This window comes from Balaenoptera physalus (assembly GCF_965194825.1).
Source record: "Balaenoptera physalus genome assembly, chromosome: 16".
NCBI classification, from domain to species: Eukaryota; Metazoa; Chordata; class Mammalia; order Artiodactyla; family Balaenopteridae; genus Balaenoptera; species Balaenoptera physalus.
In genome coordinates, this window is record NC_138898.1 from 478,219 (window position 1) to 498,568 (window position 20,350).

The 20,350-nt window shown below is 57.8% G+C and overlaps 1 protein-coding gene across 3 annotated transcripts in view; it reads left to right on the forward strand.

Moving 5' to 3' along the window:
• ZBTB46 (zinc finger and BTB domain containing 46) overlaps positions 1-20,350 on the forward strand; it is a 57,511-nt gene that overhangs the window by 19,094 nt on the left and 18,067 nt on the right. For 2 of the 3 annotated variants that reach the window (XM_082429185.1, XM_082429187.1), the window contains exons 2-3: positions 933-1,901; positions 15,536-15,820. In XM_082429185.1, coding sequence (XP_082285311.1) covers positions 965-1,901; positions 15,536-15,820 — 1,222 coding nt within the window. In that variant the 5' untranslated portion in view covers positions 933-964. Of the gene's footprint in view, positions 1-513; positions 795-932; positions 1,902-15,535; positions 15,821-20,350 lie in introns of those variants that run through there. The other variant, XM_082429186.1, reaches the window with a different exon arrangement.

Consider the following 20,350-nt stretch of genomic DNA (forward strand, 5'->3'; position numbering starts at 1 on the left):
TGACCTAGTTTGGATGTGATTTGTACTGAGGTAGTAGGATGGGCCTAATCCGATATGACCGTGTCCTTGTAGGAGGGGACACTGGGACAGACACGCACACAGGGAGACGGCAGAGGCAGAGGTGGGTGATGCTTCCACGAGCCAAGGACACTGAGGATTGCCGGTCACCGCAGAAGCTGACGGAGGCCAGGATGCATCCCCCGGCGGGGCCTTCGGAGGGAGTCCTGCCCACACCTCGGCCTCGGTCAGGCTCTGGCTTCCAGTCTGGGTGGCACTGAAGTTCTGTTGTTTTGTCTGCCCAGTCGGGTGGCCCCGGGAAACTTTGGGAGCAGCAAAGATCTGGGGAACGAGTCTGGGGAGAGCACCGCGTGGGGCCCAAGTCGAGAAATGATTCGGGCGCTTGGGACCGCGAAGCGGGTTCTCATCGCCTTGGGTCCCTCCCCGCACCAGACACCTTCCTGGGGGCTGAGCTGGTCACAGGGCCTTCTCCCTCTGGGGCTGGCTCGGGCCGGAGTTTGGGAGTTTGTGGACGTCCAACTTCAGTCCTCGCTGTTCTGGGGGTTTTGTTTGTGTAGCATGTTGTTGTAGCTTTGTTTTTAAAGGGTGCTTCTTCAAGGGTGAGGGATGAAGGTGCCCCTGGGTTACTTGGCCTAGATGTTCCGATTTTCTGTTTGGGTGAGAAAGTCGCTTCGACTGTGGATGGGTGTTCTTCTCCTTTCTGGAATATTTGTTTGCTCGGAGGGTTGGCTGCAGCGTGTAGGATTCTGTTCAGAGCGCCGTGTGCCCGACGACAGGTGAGCCTCAAACTGGACGCTGGTTCAGGTGCCCACCGTCGAGTGCCCTGTGCCCGGCGGCCGCCCTCCGTGCACCCTCCTAACTCCCTCGGTGCGTGTGTCGACCGTGCAGGTAACCCTTCCATTCTTGCCCCACAGAGTCCGTAGAAGAGACCACCCCGGGATCCCAGATGAACAACCGGCGGGAAGATATGGAAATCGCGTCCCACTACCGGCACCTGCTCCACGAGCTCAACGAGCAGAGGCAGCACGGCGTCCTGTGCGACGTGTGCGTGGTGGTCGAGGGCAAGGTCTTCAAGGCCCACAAGAACGTCCTGCTCGGCAGCAGCCGCTACTTTAAGACGCTCTACTGCCAGGTGCAGAAGGCGTCCGACCAGGCCACGGTCACGCACCTGGACATCGTCACGGCCCAGGGCTTCAAGGCCATCATTGACTTCATGTACTCCGCCCACCTGGCCCTCACCAGCAGGAACGTCATCGAGGTGATGTCAGCGGCCAGCTTCCTGCAGATGACGGACATCGTGCAGGCCTGCCATGACTTTATCAAGGCCGCGCTGGACATCAGCATCAAGCCGGACGCCTCAGACGAGCTCTCGGAGTTCGAGGTGGGCGCCCCACCCGGCAGCGGCGCGGACGCCCTCATCTCCGCCGTGATGGCTGGGAGGAGCATCTCCCCGTGGCTGGCCCGGCGCACGAGCCCCGCCAACTCCTCCGGGGACTCGGCCATCGCCAGCTGCCACGAGGGCGGGAGCAGCTATGGGAAGGAGGACCAGGAGCCCAAGGCCGACGGCCCCGACGACCTCCCCTCGCAGCCGCTGTGGCCCGGCGACGTGGGCTGCGGGCCCCTGCACGTCAAGGAGGAGCAGCTCTCGCCGACCCACTACGGGGGGAGCGAGCCGCCTTCCGCCGGGGACGCTGCCATTCAGAACTCCTTCTCCGAGCAGGCTGCGGGGGACGGCTGGCAGCCCACGGGCCGGAGGAAGAATCGGAAGAACAAAGACACGGTCCGGCACATCACGCAGCACGCGGAGGACGACAGCCGCGCCGGCTCCCCGCTGCCGTCTTTCCTCCCGACGTCCGGGTGGCCCTTCGGCAGCCGAGACTCAAGTAAGCCTTTCATTTGTTACAGGCCGGGCTCAGGCGCCCTGGGGCCACGGACAGCCCAAAGGCGCTGTTTGTCGGTGGCCGCGGGGCTGCTCGTTTTGTCCATGAAGTGGCACCTCTCCAGGCTGACGCTGGTGGCTTCCCGCGGGTCACCCCCTTCTGTAGTAAATCGGTGTGAGCGCAGGGAAAGTGGCCGACGCGTCCCAGCGGGCGCGCCAGGGCCGCCGTCCCAGAGGCTGCTGGGCTGGGGATTTTCTGGAGCTGGAAAGGCGGGGTGACACCCGGAAGGAGCCCCAGCGTGGGGTGTGGAGGAGCCTCTCGTAGGCACTGGGTGGGGTAACTTAATTTTTAAAGATGTAAACGTGACAGCGTTAAAAAGATGAAGAAGTGCACGAAGTGACGTGACTCGGGTGGAAGGGAAGGACAGGCCAGGCGTGTGGGCTCCGGCCGCGGCCATTGTTGTCAACGTGGAAGAAACACCACGTGTGTGTGTTTCGTCCTGGGCATGTGAGGGCTCGTGGCCACAAGCTCCCCTCCCAATGAGGGGTATTTCCTCGTTGCCAGCAAGTGCGGGTTCTGTGGTCCGCCCACAGAGCAGCCGGTGGGCGTTACCGCGCAGGGGGGGAGCCCCTTCTGGACCCCGAGTCCGTCAGCCCTGAGGGCTCTTAGCTTAGCTTTGTTGACGCCGGCCTTCACCCTCTGGAGGATGGTTTTGTCTGTCTCCCAGGCTAGTAAACAAATGAAATGTTTCCTAGATGCCAGGTGCTCTTGCTGGCGCCGAGCATGTGATAACTATGGCTGCACCGAGCTTTCCCGAGTGGCAGATGGGGCCACGAGGGCTGCATTTGGAGTGAGGAGGGGCTTTGGTGGGACAAGGGTTGGTCCAGAGCAGGATGGAGGCTTCTCGGCAAGTGACCACGTTGGGGAGGCCCCTCCGGGAAAGAGGTTAGAAGTCAGTGGGGGCTCAGAGGTGGACAGAAGGCAGTGAACCGTGGGCACAAGACCTGAAAGGTGTCACCAATGCTAGGCCTGTGCTGGGGTTGGGTGGGCAACCCTGGGGCTCTTGATACACTAGCTTGATTATTGTGGTAAAACATACGTATCATGAACTTCACCCCTTTAACCACTTTTAAGTGTGTTGGCATTAAATACATCGCCACTGTCCATCTCCAGAGCTTTCTCACCACCCCCAGGAGACACTGTAGCCTTTCTTGTAGGTTCTCATTCTCATTGCTCCTGTGTGTCCCCAGCCCCGAGCGCTGGGCCAGCCTCCTGCAGGTTCAGCCCAAGCTGGTTTCACCAGTGTCTCCCCCTCGGCAGGATGATTCTGTGTGAGGTGGCGTCCTTAGCGCTGTAGGACATCGGCAGTGCCCTGGCCTCCGCCCACTGGATGCCAGGAGCCGCCCACCCCTGGTCATGACGTTGCCAATGTCCCTGATGGGAAGCCCCCCGCAGAACCGTTGAGTGTAACTGAACTAAGTCAAAAGAAGGTTAAGTTTCTGAGATGATAGAAAGCCCACCTGTCTCCCTGCCAGCGGTCGGCACGGTGGTCGTCTGTGCCTGCTCTCTCCGTGACGACTAAACGTCCCTTTAGCTCTGACTAAAGCCTGGAGAGCAGCGTCCACAGGGCCTGACTTAAGGAACCTTCTGGGTGGGTCAGGGCCGCAGAGCGTTCCCGTCCTGTCCTACACCTGCTGCATCACGAGTCGTCCGGTGGGCTGCGGGGCTGGAGGCTCTAGGTCGGAGAGCCCATCAACACGTTAAGAACGAGGACGCTCCTTAAGCCTGTGGGTTTGATGTTTTAAATGCAGTTGTCGAGCAGAAGGTGTTTTTAGAATCCAACAAGTGATTTCTGCTGGTGTACTCTTGCTAATGTCTGAAATCCCTTGGGTTACCAAGGCAACTGCGAGATTTCCCCTGAGTTGCTAAGACAAGGACCCGAGGTGTGGGCTTGCGTGGGATGGCTCTGCCCGTCACGGTGGCCATTTATTCCTCTGCCCTGGCCCTGGGCTGGGGTTTGGAAGCGTAAATTGTGATCCCCAATGGAGGAGAGTTTGCTTTCATTAAAGATTTATTACATCTCAGAGGAGAGTATTGTTTTATTCTCATCCCGTTTATGGGAGAAAAGGCCCTTTTCCAAAGGAATGTGTCAGGTGGTTCCTGCGTATCCCTCAGGGCACTTGACAAAGATGCTCTGATGCCCAGCCCTGCAGCAGGACCGCCCCCCTGTCCCCTGTGTGTCCCCACCTCGGCGTCAGGGACTCTGGGGCCTGTTCGCATTTAAAAGTGATTCTTCCAAGCAGGCAGCCAAGTGCTTTCTAACCCAGTAGCTTCCAAGAAAACATCCATTGAAATGTACCTCCGGGTTACAGCTGTGGGAAACGGCGTTTACACATGCAGGTGCGATGGACACAGGCCGGGCCCGTGGTAGCTGCCAGCTCCGGCCTCGGCCCCTTGTCTATGATCCCGAGACCGTGAGCCTCTGATGCGGTGGGTTGTACTCGTTCAGAAGCTGGTGCCAGGAGAGCCCAGGTGCCCCATCCGGACATCCCACACGTGTTCTGAAAAGCATCTGCAGAAATAAAGTTCTGAGCTAGAATAAAGCGTGTGCGTCTTGTGAAGGAACTGTTTATCCCTGAACCTCGGTAAGGGCGGACCCTGGCGTCCTGGGATTTTGAAGAGCACGTTGGAAGAGCAAAGCGGGTTCAGGGCTTGCAGGTGGCCCCCGGAGACCCTGGTGGATGCTCTAAGCTCACAGCTGCCGTCCCGCTGGGACCAGGGCCCAGCCCTCCCCTGCCCAGGTTGGAGGGTCTCCTCCCTCGCAGCTCGATGCTGGGGCTGAAGCCAGGCCGGTAGCCCCTCCCTTGGCTGTACCCCCAGATGTTTTCCTTACAGAAATGAGCGGAACTGCCTGGAATTCCTCTGGTCGACCTTGGGGCCGTGCTCAGGGGGCAGCTGCTGCCCCGACACCTCAGCAGTGGTCTTCAGGGGGCGGTACGTTGGGAACGTACCTGCTGCTGAGAAGGGAGGTGGGGAGGGGCCCTCGTGCTGGCCCAGGAGAGCGGGATCGCTGGGGACAGGGCCTGGGCGAGGGTGGGGCTCGGCCCTGAGACCCTTGGCCTGTGCCCCCCGGCCGCCCAGTCCTGGCCTGAGGCCGCACTTCCGAGTTACCACCTGGATTGAAGAGCCTCGTCACTGTGGCTTTGCTGAGTGGCCAGCGGAGCTTCTTTTCTGATGAAATGGAAGTTCCTGGACTTTCTAGAAAGTTCAGTTCATGAAGACAGAGCCCCTGAGGTCTCTCATCATCTAGATGTGGAAGCCGAGGCTGGTCCCCTGGGGCCACCCCCCCCCCGACCCCGCCCTGAGGAGGAGCTGGAGGGTCTGGGTCTGGGTGGGTCAGAACAAGGCGGGGCCCCTGGGAGGCGACAGGTGGGCGCGGCCCACGGTCACCCTCGGGACCCCCAAGGCTCCGCTCGCGACAGAGGGACGGGGGTTGGCCGGGGCCCTTCTGCTGGCAGAGCTGTCTGGTAGCTTTTCCGTGGCTCATTTGCTGCAGGGTGCGTCTCTGTCTTCCTGGTCTCGCGGGCGCCCCCTGCTGACCTGACACCGAGGTCACCTGCCTTTGCTGCTTCCAGGCGGGTTCGCAGACGTGCCGCCACCTCGCTGGGTCCTGTTTTGATTTGAATTTGAGGGGTTTTGTCCTCTTCAACCAAGTGTGTGTTTTCTTCTGATGTTTGGACACTGTGACAGTGACGCCCCCCGGGTGCCGACTGGCGTGGGGACCGAAGCCCCGCAGGCACCCACCTCCCAGGGACAAGGAGGCTCTGGTTGTGTTGACGTGCCCAGGGAGATGCTCGTACATTTTGTATTTGCTGTATATACATGTATTTATATGCATACACTTAAAAGCACAGCTTAGGAGCTTACATTTAAATGGAGATTTTAAAAGGAGTTGTGAGCGTAATTTTTAGCTGTTCATTTGAAAACTTTTATGCTACTGCTTTTTTCAAACTTTTAAAAAATGGAAGCAGAACATGCACATTTGACTCTTTTAAGTCAAATCCCAGATGTTCAGCCGGCAAGGGGGGCATGACCCACCCCCAAGACACCCCGACGCCCGTCCTGGGCACCACCTCCCCAGGCAGTGTGTCCTGACTCGGCCTCTGTGTGCTGGTTTCTCCCGGTCAGCCTGCTGTTGATGGAGCCCCCGGGGGTGCCCGCCCCTTCCCGAGCCGTGGGTTCTGTCCTGACCTTGATGGGCCTGGCTGCCAGGACCCTCGGTGCATGCCTTCTGGTGCTGGTGGCGTGTGTGTTTTTGGTGTAGACCTAGAGGTGTTTCTAGGGGCGTGTCCGTTTCCTGCTGCTATGACAAATCACTGCAGACCTAGTGGCTTGAAGCAGCCCAGCTGTATTATCTCTCGCCCAGATGTCGCCAGTTCGCAGGGCTGGATCCTTCTGGGGGCTCAGGGGAGAATCCCGGCCTTTTCCAGCTTCCAGAGGCGCCATGTTCCTTGGCCCGTGGCCCTGTGTCACTCGGACCTCAGCTCTGGTGCTGCATCCCCTTCTCTGTCTCTGGCCTTCATGCCTCCCTCTTCCTCTGAGATGGACCCTTGTGTGGACAGGGACCCCTGGACGGGCAGGGTGATCTCCCATCACACTTGCAAAGTCCCTTTTGCCACGTGAGGAGACATGTTCACGGTCTCGGAGATTAAGACCCAGACACCTGGGGACCATCATGGGAACACATAATAATGAGGTGTTTTGGTGAAAACTGCCATTCCCTTTCCTATTGTTTTAAGTATGATATACATTCAGTAAACTGCACAGGGCTTCCCTGGTGGCACAGTGGTTAAGAATCCGCCTGCCAATGCAGGGGACACGGGTTCGAGCCCTGGTCCAGGAAGATCCCACATGCCGCGGAGCAACTAAGCCCGTGCGTCACAACTACTGAGCCTGCGCTCCAGAGCTCGCGAGCTGCAACTACTGAAGCCCAAGCGCCTAGAGCCCATGCTCCGCAACAAGAGAAGCCACCGCAATGAGAAGCCCACGCACCGCAACGAAGAGGGGCCCCCGCTCGCCGCAGCTAGGGAAAAGCCTGTGCACAGCAACAAAGACCCAATGCAGCCTAACATAAAATAAATAAATTTATTAAAAAAATAAAATAAACTGCACAGATTTCAAGTGTACGGTTTGAATAATTTATTGTCTCTCTCCCTGCCATTTTATTGGGGGAAATATTCACACTTAGAGAAAAGTTGGAAAAACGAAAGTGAGCCTGCCAGCGCTGAGATTCTCTGCCAGCGCTGAGATGCTCCGCCTGCGCTGAGATGCTCCGCCTGCGCTGAGATGCTCCGCCAGCGCTGAGATGCTCCGCCTGCGCTGAGATGCTCCGCCAGCGCTGAGATGCTCCGCCTGTGCTGAGATGCTCCGCCAGCGCTGAGATTCTCCACCTGCTAACGTCTTGCCGCGTTTACATGTTTATGCATCTGATCATCCGAACCCGCCTCGTTCTCTGAATTTCAGGGGGCCGACACTGGCACCTCATCCCAGCACTCCGGCCAGCCTCTCACCGGAGCCCGCATTTCTGAGGCTGGGTCTCCACACCGTACATGTGCCGTTGGAAGACAGACGTCCCCTCAAGACATCCCCTCAGCCTCTGGACAACCCCCCACCCCACCCCGCCTCCTGCCAGCCTGGGGGTCGCAAGGGAGGGCGTCACACAGGGTGTGCTGTGCGGTCCGCTTGTGTCCATTTTGAGATGATGCGGATTTACAGTCACTTGTAAGAAATAACGCAGAGAGAGCCCGTGTACCTGTTAAGCAGCTTCCCCCAATGCTGACGTGTCAGCATCACAGCCAGGAAGCCAACCTGGCCCCGCACGGTCACCACCAGGGGACCCTGGGCTGCTTCCCTCCACAGCCTCGGGAACTTCTCATCTGTCACTGGCTGTGATTTCCAACATGCTCTCCGGGTTTGCTCAGGCCGTCACGTGCGTCCACGAATCATCCTTTCGCTGCCAGACGTTATTCCGTTCTCTGCTGTAACACACGTGCTGATGGACGTTTGGGTGATTTGGGTGATTTCTGGCAATTATGGTCAAGCTGCCGTGAACGTCCCAGGACGAGTAGTTGTGTGATTTGTCTGCATTCCTCCCAGGACTGGGCTGCTGGGCCGTCGGGCAGTGAGCGTGCAAGAAACCAGCAGTGTGTGCGATCTACACTCGTGTCAGCGTCCCGCAAACGTGGATTGGGTTCGTTTTTAAATCTTAGCCGTTCTGGAGGGCGTGGGGGCATCTCCTTATGGTTTTCTTTCTTTTTTTTTTTAACATCTTTGTTGGAGTATAATTGCTTTACAATGGTGTGCTAGTTTCTGCTTTATAACAAAGTGAATCAGCTATACGTATACATATATCCCCACATCCCCTCCCTCTTGCGTCTCCCTCCCACCCTCCCTATCCCACCCCTCTGGGTGGTCACAAAGCACAAAGCTGATCTCCCTGTGCTATGCGGCTGCTTCCCACTAGCTATCTATTTTACGTTTGGTAGTGTATATATGTCCATGCCACTCTCTCACTTGGTCCCAGCTTCCCCTTCCCCCTCCCTGTGTCCTCAAGTCCATTCTCTACGTCTGCGTCTTTATTCCTGTCCTGCCCTAGGTTTCTTATGGTTTTCTGAGTGTCTTCTCAGGGGTTCACCAGCCTCCCCTGTCTTCCTTTGAGCGGTCTCTGCTCAGGGCTGTGCATGGTGGTGGGTTTGAGAGCTGGGCCGTCCAGCACCCTGTGCTGGTCCCGCTCTGATGACGAGCGTCGTTTCCTAGTTGCCATTGACCCCTCTTCCTGGGGAAGCGTCTTCTGCTGAGTAGAGCGTCCTCCGAGTGTCCTGGTGGCAAGTCCTTCGTCAGGTGTGTGCTCTGAAAACATTCTCTCTCAGCCTTTGGCTCGTTTCTTCCTGTAACGGTGTCTTTTGAAGAGTGTACACATTTTAAATTTTGATGAAGGCCAGTATGTGAACTTTTTTCTTTTGTGGTTCATGCTATTCGGGTCTAATCCAAGGGACCTCTGCCTAAGGTCACAAAGGTTTCTCCCGTGGTTCGCCTGGAGGATTGGGCCTGACTGCAGGCCTGGGATGCATGCTGATGTTTGCATGTGGCAGGCGAGGGGTCCGCCTTCACGGTCATCTTCTGCATGTGGGGTCCAGCTGTTCTGATACCACCTGCCCGTGGAACTGCCTTACTAGCTGTATATATTTTTTTAATTAAAGAGAATTTCTTGTATGAAGTGAAAACATTTTGGTAGTTAAAGAAAATGAGGTAACTTGATTTTAACTTGGATAAAGAAGCACTTAAGAAATAATACACCCTAGACACATCAAGTAAGAAGGTAGATTTTGGACAAAGTGCATAATTACAGTTTTTTGAACTTTATTTTGCATTGTTCGTGAGGTCTAGCGGAAGTTAGGACTAAGGTCTGGTTTGAGCTGTAACTCGGGAGGGTGGAGTCCCGCGGGGAGACAGCCTTGGCCCCGCAGTTTCCACCCGTCCAGAAGGTTCCGCTGTGTTGCTGTTTGCACATCTGTGTTCGCGGGGTGCCTGTTCCCTGGATGAGAGGCCGCCGGCTGGGCTGGGGCATCTGCAGGAAGCCTCTCAAAGGCAGCTTGGGAACATCTTTGAGAATCGTGAAGAGTGGAGATTTGGGGAAATCTTAGAAACCGAATGTCTGCTTTCGACCAGGCCCTCGTGGTGAGGGGGGCCCTGTCCCATCACCCCCGGCCCTGGACTTGCTCCCTCCTCTGCTGCATCATCTGTTTATTCCCCACTTTGCGGCTCACACAGCGTCTTCTAGTTTACTTGTTTAGAAATTCTGTTTATTTTAATTATAATCTCTTTTCTGCTTTTCAGCTAAAGGTCGTAAGTGAGTGAAATTTTCAAAATGTTATAATGTATTACTTAAAGGAAGAAGGACCCCACCCCCAAACCCCTTTCTGCTCTAGAATCAATCTTTACATTTAGCACTTGGCACTTTACAGTTAGATGTTGATATTTTTCATCCTGGTTGCCTTGTTTATTAAAAAGAGGTCAGCCTGGGGAAGAAGCCCTGAGCGCCTTTTCCCCTGCCCCAGGCGGTCGGTGTGGGGACATTTCCTGCCGTCACACGCATGTGTGAAATGGCTACACACACTCTGTCCCCTGTCTTGGTGGCCGGTCTCCCCGTCCAGCCGCTAGCAGTGCCCCCCCCTGCGGCACCATCAGGTGACCCGGAAGGGGTCCACCGCCCCACAGCTAACAGCCGAGCCCGTCGCACCTCATCTGGCCCCTGGTTTGTCAGTTTTTTTGTTTTTTTTTTTGTAGTTGAATTGCTGGCTCAAAGGGTCTGCACATTTTAAAAAAATATTTTATTATTTTTGGCTGCGTTGGGTCTTTGTTGCTGTGCGCGGGCTTTTCTCTAATTGCGGCGAGCGGGGGCTACTCTTCGTTGCGGTGCGCAGGCTTCTCATTGCGGTGGCTTCTCTTGTTGCAGAGCACGGGCTGTAGGTGTGCGGCTTCAGTAGTTGTGGCACGTGGACTCAGTAGTTGTGGCGCACGGGCTTAGTTGCTCCGAGGCAACTAAGGCCGGGATCTTCCCGGCCCAGGGCTCGAACCCGTGTCCCCTGCATTGGCAGGCAGATTCTTAACCACTGCGCCACCAGGGAAGTCTCTGTTAGTTTTTTAACATCACCATTTAAGGTTTTTTCCTAAGTCACTGAGTCTAAGTTCGTCACAAAAGACTGTTCAGAGGCAAAATGTTAGATGAGACGTTTTCAGGGTTGTCACTTGGTGGATGAGCTCTAGCAGCTGAAGGAAGGAGCCCCTGGGGTCCTCGCTCAGGAGATGTCCCTGCCTGGAGGGGACTCGGGGACAGTCCTGTGACACACGGTGGCTGATGGCTCGGGCTGGAGGCCGTTCCTGAAGCTCAGGTCCGAGCCTGACTTCCCAGCTCTCCCGGCTCCAGCTGGGATCCACCTGAAAGCAGCACAAAATGAAGTCTGAGTTTAACCCGTGAATGTCAAGTTGCTAAAGAAAAGCCGTTGCTACTGCTAACGGGTAGGACAGCTGTATTGGTCCCAACCCCCCGCCCCCCCGGAGTATTTGGAATGGTTTTAGTTTTTTGATAACAATAATCTAGTAAGAGCCTATTTTGTGGCTTTAGGTAACATCAAACTCTTTATCTATGAAAGGATTTGTTGCAATGTTAACTATTGCTTTCAACTCCCTGTTCTGTTTGTAGAATTTCGTTTTTGACCTCATCGTCTTAATCCCTCCTTTTGAAGTCAAGCTGTGGTCTGCAAGGGCCTGGGAAGGACCTGCTCTCCCTCCTGGCGCCTGGCCGGTGCCCCCAGGCACCTCCCCTGCCCCCTGCCCCTCGCCAGGCTCCCAGCCTTTCTGCCCGGCAGGAGGCTCAGGACCTGGGAGGGCCCAGGGTCGGCCTCACACCCTCTCCCTTCTGGGCACTTTCCTCCGCTTTCTCATTTGAACAAGAAATTCTGGGGAAACTGGGTCTCCCTGCACCTCCAAAGTGGGTGCCAGAGTGAGCGCAGGAGCCCACCCGGGCCAGCGTGGGGCGCCCTAGGCCGTGCTGTGCGTGTGCCCGGCCCATCAGGATGACGTCGGAGAGTCAAGTGCCCTCAGCTCCTCTGGTCTCCTTCACGACTCTCGTTTTCAGAATGACCGGTTCCTTCCAAGCTTCGTTTGACTGGTGTCACCTCTATCCTGGGAGACGTCCCAAGTGCTGTTTCCGGAATTGGGGGCTTGAATTTCGACCTGGGTGCTCAGCAGACAGACCGCAAGGCTTGGGAGATGGAGGGTGCACTCAGGTGCTGGGAGCGTGTCCGCGCGTCCTTTCACGAGCTGCGCGGGGCTGTGCAGCTGGCTCTTCACCGGACCCGCGAGGGCTCTAGGTTAGGTCACTGAGTGACCGCAGGTAGCCTGACAGCCTCACAGGCGTGTCTGGTCTTGATTCCCTGGACGGTGGTGCCTTTCCTGAGTCATAAATGTTCATGTGGGGATTTTTCAGTTGACGGCCTTCATTTCCTTCACGGTCACCCTGCCTCTCGTGGACCCTCACCGCTCACCCACCAGCATCTTTAGGACGTCGACCCATGAAGTGTGTCTGTGGTTCGTGCTCGCCGGTCCCTCCCACGCCTCGTCTCACGGCAGTTCTCAGTTGACAGACCCCAGACATCCTTCTTCGAAACCCAACTTTTAGCTTTTCACATGTGGTTGGAATCTTTCAGCTAATCTCGATTTCTTTTACACGCTTTTGAACTTAAACTGTTAATATAACTTCATTAAAATTTTGGTTTTGAAACCTGGTGTTTTTTAGTTTTCAGTCTGTTATGGGCTGAATGTTTGTGTCCCCTAAATTCGTATGTTGAATCCCTAACCCTGGTGTGGCTGTATTTGGAGATGGGGCCGGTGAGAAAGTCATCAGGATAAACGGAGGCCCTCGGCATCTGCGTCGCATCGGAGCTTGCCCTCCGTCTGCACACCCACCGAGGTGAGGACAGCGGGGAGGCGGCCATCTGCAAGCCAGGAAGCAGCCTCCCCCGGGAACAGGGCCCTGCTGGACCCAGATCCTGGCCTTTCCAGCCCCGGAACTGAGACCCACTTAAGTCTTACAGGAGCCCGTGCAGACAGAGGCAGAGCCTTCATTTCAATTCGATTTAATCCCTACACTTAGTGGCTAGAAATGTAAAATCAGTACTGATATAACATTTAGGAATTGGCAGAAAAATATGAAAAGGCTCACAGTTTGAAAAAAAGAAAGTATCCTTCCGGAGCTTCGGTCAGCAGTAGCCCGACGCTACACCTCGACGGTGTCCTTAGTGTCTCGTAGTGTCCTTAGTGTGACCCATCCAGGTGGAGGCACCCAGGGTGTGCTGCCCTGCGGGACGTGACGCCCCTGGTCAGGGCCCCTGTGATCTCTCAGCCTGTTCCCCGGGGCCCCAGCGCCCCCAGGGCGCTCGACACCTGAGGGGCTCTGCTGAGGTGGGCCCTCCCCACACCCCAAAACCCAGTTCCTATGCACCTTGCGTGGACAAATGTGCACTTCCAGTTCGGGAGTGTCTGCAAACATCGGTCAGTGGCCACGTGTCCCCAAGGTGCCTGGGCCCCTGGCTCCTGGCACTGCCTGACCTGGCTCTTCAGTTCTGATCCTGACTCCTGTTCAAGGACCGCAGTCAGAAATCCAGTCTCTTGCAATTATTGAACTGTTCTGTGAAAGCTGTCTGAGGCATTTTGGGTGAGTCTGGTGGATTGGCTGATGGTGGTTCTTGCCTCCGTGCCCTCTGGGTCTGCAGCTTCGAGTAATTTCCTCCAAAACAAAGGCGCACCATGAAGCAGGCTGGGTCTGAGTTTTCTCGTGTACCCATCAAGGCGGCTAAGGAGTGGCCGAGTCATGGAAGTCGCTCTGCTCTCTGGGGGCCGTCATGGGGCAGGCTGGCTGAGCCCCTTCAGGACAGAGGGGACCCTCTGTCCCCCTGCGTCTCATGGGGAGGCCCACCGGGCTCTCTCCCTCTTCATGTTCGGTTCAGCTGTCTGGAACCTCCTGCGTCTTTGCCTCGGTGCTCAGCACCACCCTAGCGTGCAGGTCTCTGCGGGGAGCTCGTGCGTCCCCAGGACCCCGCCGCCCTTGCCTTGCACACCTGGCTCCGTGGACCGGGTCCTGCGCTTTGTGAGCGGGCGGTCCACCCACCGCCCTCCGCTCACCTCCAAGCATGTGTTTGTGGGAGGAGCCATAGAACCACCACATGGGGCCACCTGTGCTGCCGCCTGGCACCTGCTGACCGCACTTCCCAGGTGCACGAGGCTGCGTCCGGGCGTGATGCTCAGGCTGCTTCGGGGTCTCTTTGGTTTCCGCAGCCTTGGGCCCCGCTTCCCTGGGTTCTGACGAGGGACCTGTCGCTTCCGGGACTGGCTCGTGAGCCCGTCCCACATTTGAGGCTGCCCAGCTTCCCCCCGCCACCAGTGCCCCCTCTGCCCCCCCCCCCAAGACAGCCTGGGGGTGGGAGGAGAAGGGTGGCCCATCCCTTTTCCGCCGCCTGCCTTCGTCTCCTCTCGGAAATAGTCTTGCTTTCCCATTTCTGTTTTGATTTCTCGAGTCACCACTTGTTCCCAGGGGGGCCCTGGCCAGACAGCAGCTCTCCCTGGGGTCCATCTGGCGCCGGCCCGTTCTGGGGGCACCTCCATGGCCCAGATGGCACAGGAGGCTCCTGGTCCTGCCTATGCGGCCCTGAGCTAGAGGTTGTCACAAATCCTCTTGTTAGTAGCAGCTTTGTTGAGACGTAATTCACACTGCTGACACCTCACCCATTTAAGGTGTGTGATTCGCTGGGTTCTAGTCTATTCACAGGGCTGTGCAGCCGTCACCACAGTCGACTTTAGAACACTTTCGTCACCCCAGAAGGAAACCTGCACCCTTAACAGTCACCCCAAGACCCACCCCCTCCGTCTCCCCCGGCCCTTGGCAGCTCCCAGTCTCCTTCTGTCCCCATGGATTTGCCTTTTCTAGGTATTTCACGTGAGTGCAATTGGATGGTGTTTGTCCCTCTCACGGGGCATGACGTGTTCGAGGCCCGTCCGCGTCGTAGCCTGCGCCAGCGCGTCAGTCCTTTTTATGGTTGACTCATATTCCTCTGCGTTTGTCCTTCATTGGCAGCTGGGCGTTTGGGCTGCTCCACTTCTGACTGTTACGGGTGCGGTTGCTCTGAGCGCGGACGTGGGTCTTTCCCCTCCTGGACGTCCTCCCACCAGTGGAAATGCCGGGCCACGTGGGAACTTGGTGTCCACCCTTCTGAGGACCCGCCAAGCTCTTGCACCACGGCCGCGTCATTTTACGTTTTTACCAGCAGCCGGGGGGGCTCCAGGGTCCCACGTCCCATTGGCACTTGTGGGTTGCAGCCGTCCCAGAGGGCGTGGAGACGACCTCCTGGTGCTGAGCTGCGTTTCCCTGACGACGAATGGCGCTGAGCACTGCTCACTGGCCATTTGTGTGTCCTCTTTGGGCAAATATCTGTGCACGTCCTTCGCCCACTTTTAAGCTGGGGTATTTGTCCTTTTATGGAGCTGTAAAGTCCTCTGTAGTGTCTAGACAGGCTCTCGTGTCAGGAGTACAGTTTGCAGATATTCCCTCCCACCCATCCTCTGACTGTATTGATGGTGTCTTTTGAGGCCTTCAGGGGTTTAATTTTTGACGAAGTCCAGTTTAATCTGTTTTAGTGCTTGTGCTTTTGGCTGAGAACCCGTGGCCCAGTCCGAGGCCGTGGAGGTTTTCTAAGAGTTGTGTAGTTTGGGCTTTTTGATCCATTTTGCGTGTTGCCCCTTCTCTGAGAGATGAAAATACCCAGATGCTCAGCCCCGGAGCAGACCCCCTGTCCTGGGTGGGCGCCCACCCCGCCCCCGGGTTCTGGGTTGAGCCCCTCGCGAGGTCTTGGCTGTGACGTCACCGCTGTCCTGGGACCTCGTGGCAGGCCGGGATCGGGCTTGAGGCCAGGCCGCTGGGGTTCAGGATGCTCGTGGCTCCAGCTCCTCCTAAACTTGCCTGCTTGCTGTTCGGAGGGTCCTGAGTCGCGGGCGAGGTCTCTAACGTGTTTTTCCCTCCCCAGACGCGGACTTGACCGTCGCTGAAGCCAGCAGCTCGGACAGCCGCGGGGAGAGGCCCGAGCTCTACGCGCACGTGGACGAGGGGCTCCTGGGAGGAGAAGGCAGCTACCCGGGAGCCCCCCTCACCCCCGAGAAGGACGACGCGCTGCACCAGGCCACCGCGGTGGCCAACCTGCGGGCGGCGCTTATGAGTAAGAACAGCCTGCTGGCCCTCAAGGCCGACGTGCTGGCGGATGACAGCTCCCTGCTGCTGGAGTACCTGCCCAAGGGCACCCACTCCCTGTCCCGTAAGTGCCGCGCGGGCGCTGCGCGGGGGCGGGGTGACGCGCCTCGGGCCGCGACGGGACGGACGCGCTGAGGGCGCATGCGTGCGTGTGGGTCGCGGCGGTCGAGGGGCCTTCGGAGAGGAGGCAGCGCTGTCGGGGCGCCGGGAGGGAAGCGGCCGAGGGCTTGTCCGAAAGCTCATACTTGAAATCGAGGCATCCAGCCCTAGACCCTGATCGAGCTGGCACGTGCTGGGCCGTGCGGGCCTGGGACAGGGAGCCCCGCGCCGGGGAGGCCTTGGGACGCGGCGGGCTCGGGCTCCCTCTGCTGGCCTCGCCCCCTGCCTGTGCCGCCTCGTCCTGCCTGGGGAGCGTGGCCAGGCTGCGGAGCCTCGCTTTCCGCCAGGCACTGCTGCTGGTGTGTGAGATTTAAAGAGGATTTGGGGGTTGTGTTTACACCTTGAGTGTCTCCAGCTGAATTCCAGTTGCTCACAAGCAAATAGCAGAGTAACCTAAGGAGCGGATGAGGTACAGCGGTGCTGGCCGAGGGTCTCCCGGGCGCCGGCCTGGGCGGGTGCCCCTCCCCCTCGGCTGGGGCGCTCTGAGCATCACCCACCCTGGGTGCCCGGGGCCTGGGGGCCTGGGGCGGTGTGCCCATGTCCCCGGCGTCCCGAGAGAAGCGCTCTGTTGGGTTGGTGTCTGTGAGGGAGAGTCGGGTGTGGCCCCGTTTCCCTCTTCGGGGCAGAGTGACACACCCCAAAGCAGGCGGCTCTGAGTGCAGAGGGCGTGGGAAGGGCTCCACCCCAGGGCCCTGCGGTCCAAGCGTGTGTGGCCGGCAGGCCTGTGTGTGGGTCCCTGAGCACCCCCAAAGGAGGCCAAGGAAAAGCGGCAGCCAGTGACGGGGGCCTGGGGAATGTGTCTTTCATTTTTGCTCTAATTTTAAAAACAATAGTTTCACGAACGCTAAAATATCCTAAGCATTTGTGATGAAAATTGCTTGTGGCTAATAAAGTCTGACCGTAGAGAACAGTGTCCACATTCTCTTTATTTATCGTGCCGAGTCCGAGGCAGGTGGGACGCCAGGGCGGTTGTAGGACTTGGCTGTGAAGTCAGACCCAGGGGTGGATCCCCCAAGGCTGTTGGACACACTTTAAAAAATACGTTTAGGCCTCGTTTTTTGCATCTGAGAAACGGGAATAGCGTCACTTACACAGTTGTTGGGAATGTGAAACGTGGGACACGTAAGTAAAGTGTGTTTGATAAACGCTCCACGATATTAGTCCATTTCCCGCTCAGCTCAAACCCTGAACTTGTCAGCAGAAACTGTTGGGTTTGTGAAGATCCGGTAGCTTGAGGAGGTGGTCCTAGGGTATCTGCGGTATCTGGGGTTTAGAGTCGGCGAGTCCGCAGGTGAACGTCCTGCTGAGGGGACGGCTGGGCAGTTTCACGGACGTCGTGGAAGGAGCAGCCTGGGTATGTAACTGCAGGGCTGGACACTGGTTCTGGCTCTTTCTGGACGCTCCCAGTTGGTGGGAGTGAACCCCACGTGTCAGAGGCCCTGGGAGGTGGCAGCGGCTCCTTTGTGGCTGAACCGCGTTGTCACGAGGGGGGCGGTTTCTCGGGGTTTCTCCTCCTGTCCCCGCGTCTGGCAGTCTTCTCCTCTGGGGTGGGCCTGATCCCCAGGCCTTTGGTGTTCTGTGCAGAACTGAGCTAGGGATGGGGCCAGGGGTCCAGGTGGCCCGAGAGCACCGGTTGCACCCGCGTTTGGTCAGGCCGTGAGCCGTGAGCCAAGGGTCTGACTGTGGGGGTCTGGGACGAGTGAGGCCCAGGGAGAGATGCTCTCCACCCCCGAGAGTGCCCCCTCCTCCGGCCCTGTCCCTGCAGAGGCCCAGACCCGGCCTGGCAGCACGTGGGGCAGCTGGGTGGAGTCAGAGGGTGAGCGGTGACCCTGTCGGTTGGTCTGTTCCCAGCGGACACACAATCGGGCAGCCGCACCTGCCCCGGGCACGTCCCCAGGCCCCATGTGCACACACACCCCCCTTTGCAGTTCACAGGGAGCTGGGGGCAGGGGAGTAAAACCCCATGCGCTCTATTTTTAGTACATCGGTGACTAACCCGGGGTGAAGCCGACTGGTGGGTTTTGATATTTTGTTATTTCGATTATGTTTTAACCTCTTTGCTGTAAATACTCTAAATTTCCCACTTTTTTCATTAGTTCTGCCCTTACGAGAGGGTTGAGAAGTTGGCGACTGGGAGCTGGTGACTTGGGCCGTGTCCAGGGGGCCAGGCATGGGCTCCCATGTTCCCTCGGGCAGAGAGGCTGAAGGGCTTGCTGGAGGAATGGGTTATTTTAGAACATTCTTTTCTGACATCCTAAGTAAAATCTGCCTGTTCTGGGCATACACTAAAATGAGGAATGGAAATATCCAGAGAAGAACTTTATTTTCCAAGATCGTGTGGTCACCTCCCTGTGGCAGGCGTTCCGTCCCCGGCGGGCGGGTGGGCAGGGCCCGCGAGCTGCCTTCCTGCGTTGAGCCGGGACTGGGCAGCCCCTGCGGAGCGCCCGTGGGCGCGTCTGCTCCGTGCTGTTCAGTTCACGGGCGCCGGCTTCTGTGCGCGGACGCGACAAAGCGTCAGGCCCCCCAGAGCCCCTGCATTCACCCCCCGCCACCGCTCTGCTTCCAGACGGGCCACGGTTTCCGTTCAGTTGCAGATGTTGTCAGGGGTCGCCGGATGGGAGCGTGCGGATGGGGAGACCCCTCCTGGGTGCCGCCCAGTGGTGACGCAGGCCCTGAGCCCAGGCGACTCCCAGCCCGGGGAGCACCGGGGACCTAAAAACACATTCGAAGGAAAACACTGGCTTCACACTGGGCACCAGTGCCGGCAAAGCAGAGGCGCCGCCGCCCGGGCTCCAGTGTGGAGACACCCCCAAGCTCGGTAGGTGCAGAGCCTGCCACGCTTCCTCCGGGGAGGCCCGGAAGGGAGATGGGAGCCCTGCGCCGCTGTGCTGGGGGTCCCTCGCCCCTGGTCCGGTTTGAGGGCGTTGGGGGGGCTATTTCCTGGCTCCGGCCCCCAGGCTCCTCAGGTTGTTAACAAGGTTTTTCCAGGGCCGGGCCTTTTGTTTTGTGACGTTGGGGGTCCTGTAGGGCCGACGTCCCAGTAGCCATGACTCGTGGTTGGAGGAACAGGGGGAGGGCACGTCCCCGTCGTGATGTCTGACGGTGGCAGCTGTGTGGCGTGGGGTGTGCTGAGCGGGGCTCTCGGCCCACCTGCAGTGTGTCAGTGTGGCCTGCCGGGCGTGCAGTGTTGCAGAAGAAAGGGGTGGTGGTCGCAGGTGTTCAAATTAAGTGCATCAAACCCGCAGGCTGTGCAGAGCCGTAACCGAAGGTCCTTTCTGGAAGGTTCTGGAGCCTCCGAGAAAAACCGAGTTTCCTTGCTTTCCCAAGTCTGATAGTGTTTGGCTTGGCAATTAAGTTCCACAGATGGTTTCGTTGCTGGATCATCACTGTTTAACTGATTTCTCCATAAGAGGACTTTTGTACTTTTTGTTTTGATTCGGTTTAAGTTGATTCTTTTGCTCTTATTACGTTTGCAGCAGGAGGCTGGCATCCCATTGGTTAAAAGTCACTGTTCACTGAATAGAAACCGTGACCAGCACGTTCATGGCACACAAATGTAGCTGTTTCCCTGAGCTGTGTTTGAGGGTGTGTGTTGGTCCGGGAGGGACCTTGAAAAATGCTGAGAGAGCATGAGTAACTTTGATTTCACGGGAATGAAGTGGAGATGAAGCAGCCGCTCTGGTTGTTGGGGGCTGAGTGCCCGAGGGGCGGCGCCGTCCCCAGCCTCCCAGAAGCCCCGACCGTCCTGCGCACGTCGCCGCCACGGCTCCGGCGGCAGTCGGGGATTCCTCCTGACGGTGATGGGCGGTGCCGCCCTGTCTGGCTGGAAGGATGTGCTGCTACGGAGGAGAGCTCAGACCTGGGGTGGTGGCGGGCGGGGTCTGCCCTGGACCGGGGGGCCGCCAGCTGCGGGCTTCCCCCGCCCAGCGTTTCTCCGGGGACGCCCCTGACATCTGTCGGGGAACAGCGGCAGCTGGTTTCGTTCTGATTGTGGCTGAAAGAGTATTTTCTTCTGGTGTTTAAAATGATCAAGGACTTTACTCGAGTCTGGCTTGATACTGGAATCTTAAGCAATCTCTTATGAAAGGGCATTTGATGGAAGTATTACCACCCTTTTAGGTAAATAGTCAGGTCGACACACCATGAAGGACTTTCCAGAAGATCCTTCCTCAAGCACAGGTGAGCGTGTGCCATGTCCACGCCACGGGTTCTGACTTTCTGTGCAGACACCCTGTTGTAATCATGTTGCTTCTGGGAGAGAGACCCCGCCCCAGACAAGTCACGTGTGGAGACCCTGGCGCTTGGGAGTGGCGAGCTGATAGAAGCCCCCAAACACCCTCGCCCAGCGAGATCCGGGCCTCGCCACCTGGCAGCACACGGCTCACCGCAAGATGGCCAAGGACGGTGCTTCCTGAACTCTCTACAGCCCGCCAGC